Raw genomic sequence first — 16,883 nt, 5'->3', positions numbered from 1 at the left:
CCTAAATTTGAGTAATCTGCCCTATGAAGCGCTTTTCTGTCTTTTCAACAGCCCCTTGATCTTTTAATACTAAAGAGGGATTGTCGAGGATTAGAAAAACATGGCTGCTTTCTTCCAAAAACAGCGCCAAACTTGTCCATGGGTTGTGCTTGGTATTGTAGCTCAGCTCCATTAAGGTGAATGAAGCGGAGCTGCAATACCACACACAGCCTGTGGATACATGTGGCATGGTTTTAAAAAACAAAATAAAAAAAACAACCTTGTTTTACTAATACTTGACAACACCTTCAATAAAAAAAAAAAAAAAAAAGAGCACATCTAAAATCAATGCAATATAAAAGGCATCCACGACTTTGAATGTAGTATTTTACAGGTATATTTTCATATATAACCAACTGGATTTACAGACTATTGTCTTGGGAGATGCTTATTAGAGCTCAAATCATACAAGATAGAGGGGAAAGGGAAATTAATTACTTACAGCATACAGAAATTTAAGTGAATATTCACATTTATTTTACAAACTGGCGAAAATAATTAGAGACTCAAAATCACAATTATTACTTTGGACCAAGCATGTCTTCTGGTTTAACCCACTGGTCAAACTGCTCTGAAGTAAGAATTCCAAGTTTTATGGCAGTTTCTTTTAACGTTGCACCTTCCTTGTGGGCTGTTTTGGCTATTTTAGCAGCTTTATCATACCCTGTAAGAAGACAATAAAAAAAAAAAAAAATGTGATTTATCGCTATGTTTTACCACTCTATTAACATTAGGTCCAGTTACTTTTTTTTTTGTTATTCTTGATATTTTTTCTCACACTGGACTTATGCAGAAAACAAATTTCTAGCATTGCAGTAATGGTAAGCAATTTCAAATTACCACACATTATTTTTTTTAGCCTGAGCTATCTTATAATTAAGGAGTGATAATTACAGATCAAGGAAATGTGTAATGGCAATTGCCTTTTAAACTTGGGCAGTAAGGCATTGCGCTTATGTCAGAACACTAGGAAGTGAAGGTGAATCTATTTTTTTTCTACTCCCCTTTTTTACATAAATAAAACTTTAAAAAAAGTGAAAGCATTCAACAATTACTACAGTGTTTAGGCTAGAACACCATGGTGGGTTTTGGTTCCACGGGGGATACAGTGACTTCAGTATTTCACCATGGGGGAAAAAGTTAAATAACAAATCGGATGAATTCAGACATGGTAATGGTCTTCCACGGTCTAGCAATCATTGCAAATAGTCACTACTTTTTCCCCCTATAGCGAAATTTATGGTTGCAGTAGATTCGCCATAACAGTAATTTTACCACAACCAAAGGTCAGTGTAGAGCCGTAGCTTTAATTCAAGAAATAATGGATAAACAATGCACGGTATCCACATGCAAAGGGACATGTGGATAAAATAATTTATATTCATGTTTTTGAGATAAAGTAGCACATGTAAAAAAAAAAAATCTAACAAAAAGTCTATTGGCGAATGAGAAGCAAGATGGGAGATTTTATATCACATGAAACATGTGGGTCACAAGTAATGAACACAGGTTTTTCTGTAATTTCTAAAGCTGTCAATAAACATTAGACTGAACTTGTGGATTTCAGCAGGATCAGCTAACTATCTATTGTTCTTTCAGGAGTTAAGCCTATTCTTCTCTCCATATTGAAATAAACATGCATGCTCAGCTAAGTGCGAGTTTGTGCGGACGTAGGGATTGATCGCTCTTCGGCAGCCAGCCAACTAAGGTTTATGGCCAACCTATGGCGGAAAGTGCAAAATGTTCTGGGAATTCTGTCAATTTGGCAATTATAATCACAACTGAATAAAGAAACAAAGACAACCTTGGAAATCAAACTCCGTTCCTTACCTATGTGTGGATTCAGTGCAGTTACAAGCATTAAAGATTCATTCATCAATTGGTTGATTCTTTTAGTATTTGCCTGTATTCCGACAATGCAATTGTCGGCAAAAGAAACTGAAGCATCACCGAGGAGCCTGACTGAGTTTAGAATATTTTTTATCTGAGGACAAAAAAATAAAAATGTAGTATAATCAATTTTGAAAACCGATTTAATCTATTCACGATACATAACTTTTATATGTGTATGTGTGTGTGTGTGTGTGTGCGAGAGAGAGAGAGAGAGAGAGAGAGAGTGAGCGCAAGCTATATGTATTCATGCAATGGTTTTTATTTTTTTTTTCCTACATTGTAGATTCCCATTGAAGACAGTTCTGTAACAATTAGCCTTCTTCACCCTCCCCTCACAGGGGATCCAGGAGAAAGAGGAAGACTAAAGAGTTAAAACAAACAGTTCCTTATCTCTGTTATCTCTGGGCAGAAGCCCACAGAGGGAGAAAAAGGATGTACTCAGTTTGTTTTATGAAACTAAGAAAAGAGGTGACGGCACTTGTAGAGAGAGCCGACACAGATTAGCGCAGGGCTGCTCACACTTAAGCAGCTTCTGCACTCCTTAAACCCCGACGCATGCTGAAAACGTCTATATACGTGCTAACTGCACAAGGAATAGGCAGTTAGAACGTATATAGCCGTATGGCAGTCGTGAAGGGGTTAAAACTGATAAACGGTCAGTTTTTCATGGCCATTTTGCATCAGTGTGTCTCTAAATTTTCATCCATTTCCGTTTGTCATCAGTTTTTCATAGCCGTTAAAAAAAATAAAAAAAAATAAAAAAATAAAAATGGATTTCATTTGTCAGGTTTTTTTTTTTGGCCCAAGCTCCTGAAATCACCACAGTGCCCATGTAGATAGTACTGCAATGTCCCTGTAGATAGTGCCACAGTGCCAACTGTAGATAATGCCCACATAGGGCCAGTGCCCACATAGTACCACAGTGCCCACTATAGATAGTGCCACAGTGCCCACATATAAAGTGCCAGTGCTCATAGTACCACAGTGCCCACTAGATTGTGCAACAGTGCCCACATAGTGCCACAGAGCCCATGTAGATAGCGCACAGTGTCCCCTATAGATAGTGCCACCCCCATGTAGCCCCCCCTGTAGACAGCACACCCCCCTCGTAGATAGCGCCACTTTAGCGCACTGTAGGAGCGGAATCTCTCTGGCCGGGGATTCCTCATAGACTAAGCCCCTGACGTCTCTGTCCATATATGGACAGTGACATCAGGAGAGCGGAATCCCCTGCCAGAGCGGACCGGATATTCCGCTCCAGGAGTAACACGTTGATGTCACTGTGCATATATGGATAGTGACGCCGGGGGGTTTCTCCAGGAGCAGAATCCCCTGCCAGAGCGGATTCTGGCCATTTGGGATTCCACTCCTGCATGGGGCTACAGTGGCACGCTATCTACGGGGGATGGACGGGGGGCTTGCTATCTTCAGGCAGGGTGGTGCGATCTACAAGAAGGTGTACTAGCTACAAGACTGCTGTCCCCGGCCAGAGATCTTGTGATGCTCTGGCCAGGGATTCAATTGTTAAAAGCCAGAAATCACTGTCAAGTGCTTTCCCAGGCAGATCGCTCAAAGTAGCGCCGTATGCGCGGAGTCCTCGGGCAGGGTCAGTTTTTACCGGCCGCTACAAGGATTGTTTCCTAAAAAACGGCTGGCAAAAACGGATCCATTAACTTTCTGTGGGAGCCGTCTGTCCGTTGTTTGACAACGAATATTCATGGGCCGTTAAAAAAAACGGCCATGTGAATACACCCATAGAACTCTACTGTTCTGAAAACGGCCGTTAGAAAAATGGGAATCACACTTCCGTTTTTCACTGTCGTGTGAATGTAGCCCTACCTTTAGCAACCAGTGCCAGGCAGCCGCTACCATGACAAGAACATACTTTTGCCTCTATACAAATCACTAGTCAGACCACACATGAAATATTATGTACAATTTTGGGCACCTGTGCATAAGGACAAAGCTGAACTAAAAGAGGCGCCAAGGAGGGACGACCAAGGTAATTAAGGGAATGGGCGGATTGCAGTACCATGAAAGGTGATCAAACTTGGGGCAATTCAGCCAAGAAAGAAATACTGCTTAGGGGCGATCTAATTACAATGTACAAATATACAGTATAATTGGACAGTACAGAGATCTTTCTAATGATCTTTTTGCACCTAGGCCTGTAACATTGACAAGGAGGCATGCTCTATGTCTAGAGGATAAAAAAAAGGATTTCACCATCATCATAGATGTGGATTCTTACCAGTGAGTGCAGTGAGACTATGGAACTCTCTGCCACAGGATGTTGTGATGGTGGATTCTTTGAACAAGCTCAAGAAGGGCCTTGATGCCTTTCTTAACTGGTTGCCGACACAGGACGAGTATGCTCGTCCTGAGCGGCGAGCACTCCGCGCATTAGGACGAGCATACTCATCCTGTGTGACAGCCGTCCCTGCGCGCGTCTGTGCGCACGATTGAGAGCGGGGCAACGGCTGTAATATACAACCACGGCCCCGCTCTGACAGCGGAGAGGAGAGAAACATCTTCTCTCCACTGTTAACCCTTTGAACGCCGCGATTAAAGCAGATCGCGGCGTTCAAAGAGGGGGGACTGCACATTGATCGCGTCACAGAAAACAGTGACGCGATCAAAGCCCACAACTCGTATGGCCCGACAGCCCAGGGTCCATTGAAGGACCCCAGGGCTGTCTGAACATATTTCCTGAGGTATGCCCTAACAACTGCCTGTGTACAATCAGTACACAGGCTAATGTACTGGCATATAGATCTATGCCAGTACATTACAATTACAAAATCAAAATGATAAATCCCTTTATGGGATTAAAAAAAAAAGTTAAATGAATGTAAAAACAAATTAATAAGTAAAAAAAAAATACACAGAAACACACATTTTTTATAATAACCTTTTTAAAATATAAGTCCCAAAACATGAAATAATAGACATATTTGGTATCGCCACGACCGTAACAACCTGTACAACAAATGTATAACATTATTTATGATGATCGGTGTATGGTGTAAAAAAAAAATATTAAAACTGCAGCAGAACTGCTTTTTCTGCATTTTCGCCATATAAAAATGTATAGAAATTAAACGATAATGTATTTGTACCAAAAAATGGTACCTACATAAAGTACAACTCGTCCCGCAAAGAACAAAGTCTCATACAACTACGTCGTACAAAAAATAAAAGAGTTATGAGTGTCGGGATGCAAAGAGGGGAAATGTAAAAAAATTGCTCTGTCCTCAAGGCCAAAATTGGCCGTGTCCTTAAGGGGTTAAAACGTATAATATTACAGGTTATGAGTACGAGATTCTGGAGATGGAACATTGATCCAGGGATTTATTCCGATTGCCATATTTGGAGTCAGGGAGGAATTCTTCCACCAAAGAGGAAATTGGCATCAACATCATGGGGATATTACCTTCCTCTGGATTAGCACGGTAGGATTATAGTTTGACTTGATGGACCAGTGTCTTTTTCCAACCTTATCAACTATGTAAAGGTAGCTAAAGTATCCATAGCAATACCTTCAGACTTCCTAGCATCTGCCAAGGACAAAAGGGCATAGTCTGCATACAGCGCCACCTTCTCCTCCGTCCCTCCTTAGCGAAATCCAGTAACACAAGGATGGCCGCAAAGAGCAGCCGCTAAGGATTCGATTGCGAAAGGAAGGGGAGACAGGGGACAATGCTGTCATGTTTCCCTACTCAATGCAAAAAGTTTAGTCAAACATCCATTAACTCTAGTGGGCCACCGACTACCGCGATCCTACCTCTCCTGGTGGTCGCCAGTGTCTCTCCTTCCTTCCTCCTCCCTGGGTACGCCGGTTTGTGTTGCTTCCTGGTCCCCGCTCCCATAGGGTGCACGCACAAACTCTGGTGTGCTCTTAAAGGGCCAGCGTGCGCACCAGTAAAAGTTTCCCTAGCCTATCCTTGTACACCCTAGAATATATAATCTGCCCTTTTCCCTAGTGCCTGAGCAATGTTGTGTCTTTCCTATGGTGGTCTAGCAAATGGTTCCTTAGCTGTATCCTGTTTTTGTGTCTAAGGCCTCTTTGCACACGTCAGTCTTCTGGTCAGTATTTTGAAGCCAAAACCAGTAATGGAACATAAACAGAAAAAACCTATAATGGAAAGATTTGCAACTCCTGGTTTAGGCTTCCAAATACTGAAGCCAAATACGGACCAGAATACGGACGTGTGCATGAGGCCTAAGTCGAGATCCGAGACAACTTCACCATCTGGGTCCGGTACCCGTGCCAAGCAGTGTCCGAGACGACTGCACTACTCCAGTCCGGTGTCCTAGCCAAACATCATTATCCCGCACAGGCCTGCTTCCCCCTGTTTGGCATAAACCCACTTCTGACATTCCAGGTACTTTATCATTACGATCATTACAGGAGTTATTATTACCAACTCTCACAGATTCTGTTGATCAGCAGCGGCTTCTTTACGGCGGAGTGGCCAGTGGGTCCACATACCTGCCAGTTATTACAGCGGTAGCTCCGTCTAATTTTACCCAGGAAATAAATTGATCTTCCAACCTAAATTTCACTAAAACTTCCCACAATTAGGCCCACTCAGCTTGGGTGCTGGGCAGCCCACTTGATCTAATAGTATGGGTGTAACTAATGCCAGAATGGTGCACTACATGTAACATGTGACTTGCACACTTATAGAAGCTATAGCTGTGTGCAATGATTACACTAAGCAGCTACCCCTCTCATGAATAGTAGGCGTGGGAGTGGATGTTCATTAGTATTTTCCACTTGAGCAATCTCCCTCTATGTAGCATTGTGGTTTGTCTGCATCCGGTTGTGAATTGGTATTTGTACCTGCCCTTGTATGAGTAAGTATGGCCTTTTTCAGTGATTTTAAATTAATATAGTTATTTTCTGGGATTTGTTCACTCTACACTATCAAACGCTTTGGCTGCGCCATGGGAGCAACTGACCCTATCTCCGGGGTTATCAACTGGAGGCTGCATATTAAAGATAAATTCTGCGAATATTAAACAGCAGTAGACTGGTCTGTCATGAAACCAGATTGGTCAGTACGAGTAAATAAAAGAAACCACAGTTGACAATCTAAGGGCCGGAACCTTAGCTAAAATCTTAATATCAGTGGGAAGTAAAGAAATGGATCGGTGAGCACTAAACAGTGCCCACCAAACCAAAAGTTCTGAAACACCCTCATAACTTTTGAACGGCTCGAGGCAGAGGGTTGAAATTTGGTGGGATTTAATGGGGTCATAAAATCTACCAGTTAACGTAACAAAACAACAAGACCCCCACCCACTTGGGGGTGGTGGGGAGGGCGTGGGCAGCAAAAATCTTAAAGAGGCTCTGTCACCAGATTTTGCAACCCCTATCTGCTATTGCAGCAGATCGGCGCTGCAATGTAGATTACAGTAACGTTTTTATTTTTAAAAAACGAGCATTTTTGGCCAAGTTATGACCATTTTTGTATTTATGCAACTGAGGCTTGCAAAAGTACAACTGGGCGTGTTGAAAAGTAAAAGTACAACTGGGCGTGTATTATGTGCGTACATCAGGGCGTGTTTACTACTTTTACTAGCTGGGCGTTCTGATGAGAAGTATCATCCACTTCTCTTCACAACGCCCAGCTTCTGGCAGTGCAGACACAGCGTGTTCTCCAGAGATCACGCTGTGTCGTCACTCACAGGTCCTGCATCGTGTCGGACGAGCGAGGACACATCGGCACCAGAGGCTACAGATGATTCTGCAGCAGCATCGGCGTTAGCAGGTAAGTGGATGTAGCTACTTACCTGCAAATGCTGATGCTGCTGCAGAATCAACTGTAGCCTCTGGTGCCGACACGATGCAGGACCTGTGAGTGACGTCACAGATCTGCACTGCCAGAAGCTGGGCGTTGTGAAGAGAAGTGGATGATACTTCTCGTCAGAAAGCCCAGCTAGTAAAAGTAGTAAACACGCCCCGATGTACGCACATAATACACGCCCAGTTGTACTTTTACTTTTCAACACGCCCAGTTGTACTTTTGCAAGCCTCATTTGCATAAATACGAAAATGGTCATAACTTGGCCAAAAATGCTCGTTTTTTAAAAATAAAAACGTTACTGTAATCTACATTGCAGCGCCTTTCTGCTGCAATAGCAGATAGGGGTTGCAAAATCTGGTGACAGAGCCTCTTTAAGTGGCATGGGGGGGGGGGGGCTCGTGTCAATATGAAAACAATGCCGCAATCTATTTTTGAGAGAGGATTTTTTTTTCTCGCTGAGATATTTTAAACTTTAAAGTTATCATCTTCATTAATCGGCTACCACCGGTGTTCGCATTACCCAAAATGTAACGCGCGGGTAAAATCCTAAATGTGTGTGGGTCGTGTGCGCGTGCTTGGGAATGTCACATCAAGGTGACTTTAAATTACGTATTATTACAAATCGGCCTCGGCGATACAAAATGGACCTAGTCTACGATTGTAACATGATTTCATGTGTACACATTTCGGTAGTCGCTTGTGAATTTCAGAGAGCGCTAATTCAGAGAGTAATTTAAATTTTTGTACATTTCTATTGTCATATCACAAAATGCATTTCATTGAAAACGGAAAGGATCACTTTATTGATGGAGAGGGTATGGCGAAGAAAAAATAATATCCTATCGAGAAGTAGCGGCTTTATTCAATGCCACTTATCCTATCCGTGATCCAATTTCATTGTCAACTGTTAAAAGAACTGTTCATCGTTTCGAAATAACCGGTTCAATTAAAGACACACCAAGATCCGGAAGACCGAAACATGCTAGTAATGATGAAAAAGCTTTAGATGTTTTACTCACTATACATGATGATCCCCATACATCTGTCTCAAGTGGAGCACAACAAAATTATATCAGCGCCAGTAGCCTATAATGAAGATGATAACTTTAAAGTTAAATATCTGAATGAAAAAAAAACCCTATCTCAAAATGGTTTGCAGCATCGTTTTTGCATTGAAAAGAGCTTTCAAATGAGCCCCCACTCGTCCCCCCCGTGCCATTTAAGATTTTGCTGCCCTCGTCCACCCCACCGCCGCCCAAGGGGGTGGGGGGGGGGGTTTGGCGTTAACTGGCAGGTTTTATAACCCCATTAAATCCCACCTAATTTCATCCCTCTACCTCGAGCCGTTCAAAAGTTATGAGGGTGTTTCAGAACTTTTGGTGGGCACGGTATGTAGATTTATGCTATATGACTCACGTGTTAAGTAAGGAGTAGGGGGGGATGGGGATTTTTTACTTTTTTGTATTTTTCCCCCATAACGCATTAGAACGTAACTGTATGTGACAGGTGTTAAGGGGTTGTAGGGGGTGGGCTCACGGGCCGAGCATGTGTCAACTATATGTTACAGCTGACACCTCTCTGCAACGGACAGAATCAAGGTTAACTTTGAATCCGTCTGTTAAACACCTTAGATGCCACGGTCAATAGCCACCGGAGCATCTAGCAGTTTGAAAGAGAGGTGCGACCCCTTCCGACGTGCCATCAGCCCCCAATGATTCTTTTGGCAGCCTGGAAGGACCTAACGAAGACCCCCAGGTCCGCCATCTTTGTACTCCTATGAAGCCCTGAAGCTTCATTGGAGAATGACAGTATAGAAATATACTGCAATACATTAGTATTGAAGTATATCATGCAAATGATACAACGGTCGCTGGTTTAAGTTCCCTATACAACAGTTGAATAACGTTTGTACACAAAAGAAAAAAAAAAGACTGGTATGGCATTGTTCATAAAAGTCAGAACAAAATATTACAATATAATGTTAATTAACCCGCATGGTGAACACTGTAAAAAATAAAGACATAAATATGAAAAACACATTTGATGTTTTTTGGTCACCTTAGCTCTTCAAAAATATGAAATAAAAAGTGATCAAAGAGTCGCAAGTACCGCAAAATTATACCAATAAAAACTAAAGCCCGCCCCACAAAAAATAAGCCGTTATACTACTCCGTCGACGGAATATTAATAAAAGTTATGTCTTTTGAAAGCGGGTGAGGAAAAAAACAAGAATTAAAAACCGAAAATTGGCTGTGGAGGGAAGGGGTTAAGATGTGAAATTCTGCAATACGAATATTTGATTAAAAAAAACACAACAAAAAACACCAATATGGATCGGTAAGAGTCCGGTATAAGGGGATCTTTGCTGGGTTGAGGCAAAACCACTATAATGGCTTTTTCCATAGACTTTGGTAAGCGCCCAGATTCGGAAGCCTCCTGAAAGACTAGTATTTGAGGAGCAAAACGCCATCAAACTTCTTACATATTTCCATAGAAATACCATTGACTCCTGGGTATTTGTTATTAGCCTTGAAAGCCACTGCTTTCTCAAGTTCATCAATAGTTAGCAGGCCATTTAAGTTTTCTGTGTCAACATCAGGCAACTTAGGTAGAGTAAGACCTCCTAAATATGAAACTGTTCCTTAGTGTACTCCAGTTTAAAGCCATACAAATTTGTGCAGAAGGAATTGAACAAAGGCAAAATTTGTGAAGTATCATACACCATTGCCCCTTCTCCAGTCTTCATGGCAGACACATATGAAGAGCCTGACTGTGCCCTGGCTATCAGAACTAGGACATGCCCAGCTTTTTCCTCTTCATCATAGTATTTCTGCTGCTGAAAAGCCAGTTTATTTTTTTCCAATTCAATCTTATGAGCATTATCTTGTGCATCCCTTCACTCTAGCATGGTCGTTGGCTTATCCCTTTCCACAAAACAGTCGTTCTAGTTGTTGAACTTTCAGTTGCAAAAATTCTCCAAATTGACGCGTTTTGAGTTTAACCCTGCTTACCTCCTGTATAAGTGCACCCCTGGGACATGCCTTCATAGCATCCCATAAGACACCCGAGGAAACCGCACCTTCATTATGTCTGAAATATCCCCCTAGAGAGGTTTCTATTTTGGGATGCTTAACTGCCGGGAGTCAGAACGTATTAAAGGACCATAAACTTTGTGGGAGTATCAGAGCTGATAATGGGCATAATCTCATCACTAAGGCCAAAGTACGCTGGGTGAAAGAACACTGGGTGAAGGAACGCTGGGTGAATATTTAATGGATACCAATTGTTCAAGAGTACGTTCCGTTTCCGCAGCAAGATCAATACGCGATAGTGTGTTGTGTGACCTTGAATGGCACGAAAATGGTCTGTCCCATGGGTGGCAAATCCGTCAAAGGTCAGTAAGCGACAATTTCCTCAGCAGGTCACCAAAATTAGTCAAGGAGTCTTGTGCCCAAACTGGCTCCAAATGAAACCTATCCCAGTAGCGGTGAACAACATAATTATAGTCCCCCCACCGTTATAATAGAAAATAGGTAAGTATTAACCCAGAACAGTAACGCTCTAAGAACCGTATGACTATATGGGAGGTGGTATATACAGGCAGGCATTCAGTTTCAAAAATCTGACAGTGAAGACAACCATATCTGCCCTGCTGGTCCAGTTTAATAGCAATTCGGTCAAATGGTATGGATTTATGTGTAAAAACACTGACCCCTTGGGCATAACTAGAAAATGCAGAATGAAACACATGACTCATCCAGGCTCTATTCAGGATACCAGTTATGTCCCTATTCAGAAGAGTCTCTTGGAGACAATTATTGATGGCATGTGTGCGCGTAAGCAATCAAATATCTCAAAACGCCTAGTCGGATCACCCAAACCATTCACATTCCAGCTTACAATTGTAACCTGCTCACCCATTGTTATAAGCTGAGTGTATCATAATCCAGAGTATTGAATTCCCTTTTTACCGACAAAATGGTAAATAGAGAATACAAAAAAATACCATGTTGGACTGAGCAAATAACCCCAGAACCCCTAAAGAAAAAACAAACCTTACAACAGCAGCAAAACCCACAAATCCATGCCTGCACTGGTCCTCAATGAAACTGGACATAAAAATACAACAGATAACAAATAAGTCAGTCAGTAGTAGCAATGTGCCTCCCGTCCTTGAAAGGATACATGTGCTCCTCGGGCTATGTAGTGTACAGCGATATATAATCCAAACAGTCACTCTGGGATACCCAAGGGTACGATCTTCGTTAGGAACAGGATCAGCTCTTTCCCTCTTGCCGCAGGCATTGCCCATTCAGCGTAACTCAACTCTAGGGTCCTCAAAGAAACAGGTACCATCTAGCGCCACAATTCTCAGATGAGCTGGGTAGAGCAAAGAACAAGGCACTGCAAGGGCTCGCCCTGATTTATAACATCCAGAAATTGCGTTCTTTATTTTTGCACCTATATCAGAAGGGTTTCTAGCAGCTTTTATTATTCGGTCTCTATCATTGCAGTGAAGTAACTTTATTATTATTAGCACATTAGGGTGAGTCGGGGCACCCTGCAGAAATGGGCCAGTAGGGAGCCGGTGCACCCTTTCCAAAGCATACAGTGGAGACAGAAGGTCCGGGGAAAATATATTTTTAAGCTAGACCTCAAAAGTCAGTGGGATTGGGCCCTTCAGTTCTTTCTGTTATGCCCAGCACCCTTACATTATTTTGCTGCAGGCAATTTTCCATATAATCAGTTTTGACTAATAAAACAGCAATCTGTTGATCATGTCTGCAGGAGTCAGCGTTTAGCGAGGGCAATTTATCCTCCACCTCATTCACACAGCCCTTCACCACTTTGTCGCATAAAAGACAGTTCAAAGAGGCACTGCATGGAGTAACAGCTTGTAATACATCTTTAAGCGTGGGTTCATCAATCCGTTGAACATGGCCGTCCTCCCCTAATTTCCCGTGCTCTTGTGTCTACAGGGCTGGGTACAGTACTCACAGAAGCATCCACAGTAGAAGTCTAATTCTCTGCTCCATCCATAATGTCTCCCTCCTCCAGCAACTCAACATTGTCTATAGAGAGCACTGCAAATCTGTTGTGGTGGTCCCTCGCATATACAGCCGCTCTGCGGGCAAACTTTTAGCCACTCTGGTCCCAGGTACTGTGTGCCGCCGCCATTTAAGATGGTGCGGTCCGGCACTACCGCTGTGTGCTTTAACCTTTTACTCTGTCTGCAAGCCATAATAAATCTACCGGCGGCGACAGGACATACAGGAGATAACAGGAATGGCGTATAGCCGACAAAGGACTTGGTGTGTGCCTGGAGAGCCAGGAAACAGTGTTGTCGGCGGGAGCTCCGTTATGCTGCTGCCGCGCACATGTCTGGCCAAGCCACGCCCCTGAAATTATAGCAACTGCCACACTAACACGTCGTCCTAGCTTAGACTGTTGTCAACAGTTCATAGCCCAGATAGGTGCATGATAATCCTCCATAAGTATATATATATATATATATATATATATATATATACACATACACACACACACACACACACACACACACATACACATGCACACACACACACACACAACTACTGATTGGACTAAAAGGACAACCATAGGGAATTCAAATAATCTGCACACTGCACTGTTTTAGGATGTGATTGCTGCCGTTTTGGCCAATAAAAATACATATTTATATTATAATAATATACGTTACTAAAATCATATGCTCTGGTGGGCTTGTTAAACAAGTGGTTTGTATATCAAGTGGAGTTACAAAACCGGAGTTAAAAAGAGGAGTTAAAGCGCCTGTAAGTACTCTTCTTCTTTTCTTTGACTTTAACAACTGTTCACTGTTGTTTTTTTGTAACTGGGATAATGGACAGCAAGATTGGAGGTTTTCTTCAGTGCACAGTTTGCCATATGTATGCACGACTGGAGCCTGAGTTCCAGGGTGAATATCTCTGTGGCAGATGTGAGCATGTTGGTCACCTGGAAGCTCACATTAGAGATCTGGAGGAGCAGAATGCAACACTGAGGAAGATAGACAATCTTGAGCGGAGCTTTCTGCTCACGGAGCATCCAGTTAGTGGGGTAGATCTGGATGGTGACGACATGGGTCAGCAGGATCAGGCAAGTAGCTGGGTTAATATAGTTAGGGGCAGTAGAAAGGGGTCCAAGAAAAGAAAGGCCAATCCTGTTTCTGATATTCCAAGCAAAATTGCCAAGTTGGGTGATGATGCGAGGGTGTCTGTCTCAGAAATGACAGCCCTAGTGGATACTGATCTCCCTAACAGCCGGGAGAACAGCCCAGCTAGTAGTCGGTGGGATGGTAATGCGGGTAAGCCAAGACAATTGATAGTTGTAGGGGATTCTATAATCAGGAAGACGGATAAAATAATTTGTCGCCAAGACCGCCTCAACCGAATGGTTTGCGGTCTCCCTGGTGCCAGGTTTCGGCATGTGGTGGAACGGGTGGACAAATTGCTGGGAGGGGCTGGTGATGATCCAGCTGTTGTGGTCCATGTAGGTACCAACGACAGAATAAATGGTAGGTGGAGGAGCCTTAAGAATAATTTTAAAGAACTAGGCTAAATGATAAATGGGAGATTTTCAAATCTACTTTGGGTAATTATAGTGCAAAATTTATTCCTATAGGTAACAAGCATAAACGACTAAAATGAAATCCCACATGGCTTACACCTTCTGGAAAAAGGGCAATACATGACAAAAAAAGGGCATTTAAAAAATACAACTCTGAGGGTACAGCTGTAGCCTTTTTAAATTATAAAGAGCGTAATGAAATCTGTAAAAATGTAATAAAATTAGCAAAAATACAAAATGAAAGGCAGGTGGCCAAGGATAGTAAAACAAATCCCCAAAAATTCTTCAGGTATATAAATGCAAAAAAGCAAAGGTCTGAACATGTAGGACCCCTAGATAGTGGTAATGGGGAGTTGGTCACAGGGGATCAAGAGAAGGCAGAGTTACTAAATGGGTTCTTTAGCTCTGTATATACAACTGAAGAAAGAGCAGCTGATGTAGCTGGTGGTGCCAGTGCTGTTAATATATCAGTTGATATACTGAATTGGATGAATGTATATATGGTCCAAGCTAAATAAAATAAAATGTGCACAAGGCCCCGGGACCAGATGGAATACACCCTGGAATTCTTAAAGAGCTTAGTTCAGTTATTTCTGTCCACCTTTTCATAATATTCAGAGATTCTATAGTGACTGGAATAGTGGCAAGGGACTGGCGCATGGCAAATGTGGTGCCTATTTTCAAAAAAAGGGCTCTAGGTCTTCCCCAGGTAATTATAGACCAGTAAGCTTAAAATCAATTGTGGGGAAAATGTTTGAGGAGCTATTGAGGGACTATATACATGATTATGGAACAATAAATATTATTATAAGAGACAGCCAGCACGGTTTTACTAAGGACAGAAGTTGTCAAACTAACCTGATCTGTTTTTATTAAAAGGTGAGCAGAAGCCTAGACAGAGGGGCCGCTGTGGATATAGTGTTTTTGGACTTTGCAAAGGCATTTGACACGGACCCTCTAAGAACGTCTAATGGGTAAATTAAGGACTATAGGTTTAGAAAAAATAATTTGTAATTGGATTGAGAATTGGCTCAAGGTCCGTATCCAGAGAGTTGTGATAAATGATTCTTACTCTGAATGTTCCCCGGTTATAAGTGGTGTACCCCAGGGTTCGGTGCTGGGACCACTATTATTCAACTTATTTATTAATGATACAGAGGATGGGATTAATAGCACTATTTCTATTTTTGCAGATGACAGCAAGCTATGTAATATAGTTCAGTCTATGGAAGATGTTCGTGAATTGCAAGCTGATTTAAACAACGTGTTTGGGCATTGAGTTGGCAAATGAAGTTTAATGTAGATAAATGTAAAGTTATGCATCTGGGTACCAACAACCTGCATGCATCATATGTCCTAGGGGGAGCTACACTGGGGGAGTCACTTGTTGAGAAGGATATGGGTGTACTTGTAAATCATAAACTCAATAACAGCATGCAGTGTCAATCAGCTGCTTCAAGGGCCAGCAGGATATTGTCGTGTATTAAAAGAGGCATGGACTCGCAAGACAGGGATGTAATATTACCACTTTACAAAGCATTAGTGAGGCCTCATCTAGAATATGCAGTTCAGTTCTGGGCTCCAGTTCATAGAAAGGCTGCCCTGGAGTTGGAAAAAATACAATGAAGAGCAACGGAGCTAATAAGGGGCATGGAAAATCTAAGTTATGAGGAAAGATTAAAAGAACTAAACCTATTTAGCCTTGAAAAAAGACGACTAAGGGGGGACATGATTAATTAATATAAATATATTAATGGCAGATAGGAAAAATATGGTGAAATCCTGTTCCATGTAAAACCCCCTCAAAAAACAAGGGGGCACTCCCTTCATCTGGAGAAAAAAAGGTTCAACCTGCAGAGGCGACAAGCCTTCTTTACTGTAAGAACTGTGAATCTATGGAATAGCCTACCGCAGGAGCTGGTCACAGCAGGGACAGTAGATGGCTTTAAAAAAGGGATAGATCATTTCCTAGAACAAAAAAAGTATTAGCTCCTATGTGTAGAAATTTTTCCCTTCCCTCTTCCTGTCCCTTGGTTAAACTTGATGGACATGTGTCTTTTTTCAGCCGTACTAACTATGTAACTAGTTAGTACGGCTGAAAAAAGACACATGTCCATCAAGTTTTTAATATCCAAATTGCCTTTAAAAGCAAATGCAAACTATAAAACACTAGTAGGATAAAGAATTAAAAAAATACTTACAATTAAAGGCTTGAAAACATTTAATTCAAAGTGTCCATTACTAGCTCCTATCGTTATAGCAACATGGTTACCCATCACTTGAGCAGCTACCATAGTAACAGCTTCACACTGTGTAGGATTCACTTTTCCTTTAGGGGGAGAAGAAAAATATGGCATAAAATAATAGTGCAGGTCATAAAATGCAACAACATTTGGCTTTCTACGAGATCTTTGAACCCCTAAATCTACCATACTAAAATAGATCTAATTTAACAATGCTTCAGGATTTAAAGATCGAAATATGGGGTTCTTATGGAAAACATTTTACATTCTGTCTAAGGCCTCCTTCACA

General features: G+C 41.9%; 1 protein-coding gene across 2 annotated transcripts in view; it reads right to left on the bottom strand.

The window, feature by feature from the left end:
• Positions 1 to 493: 493 nt before the first annotated feature.
• Positions 494 to 16,883, bottom strand: part of FH (fumarate hydratase) — an 87,048-nt gene continuing 70,658 nt past the window's right edge. The window contains exons 8-10 of one of the 2 annotated variants that reach the window (XM_075862605.1): positions 16,553 to 16,680; positions 1,870 to 2,023; positions 494 to 703 (exon numbers count right to left, since the gene is read on the bottom strand). In XM_075862605.1, the coding sequence (XP_075718720.1) occupies positions 561 to 703; positions 1,870 to 2,023; positions 16,553 to 16,680 (425 nt within the window). In that variant the 3' untranslated portion in view covers positions 494 to 560. The remainder of the gene's footprint in view (positions 704 to 1,869; positions 2,024 to 16,552; positions 16,681 to 16,883) is intronic. The other variant, XM_075862606.1, reaches the window with a different exon arrangement.

This window comes from Rhinoderma darwinii, chromosome 4 (assembly GCF_050947455.1).
Source record: "Rhinoderma darwinii isolate aRhiDar2 chromosome 4, aRhiDar2.hap1, whole genome shotgun sequence".
Taxonomy (NCBI): domain Eukaryota; kingdom Metazoa; phylum Chordata; class Amphibia; order Anura; family Rhinodermatidae; genus Rhinoderma; species Rhinoderma darwinii.
Note: the sequence above shows the minus strand (reverse complement) of the source record. Positions and strands in the feature narration are given on the sequence as shown.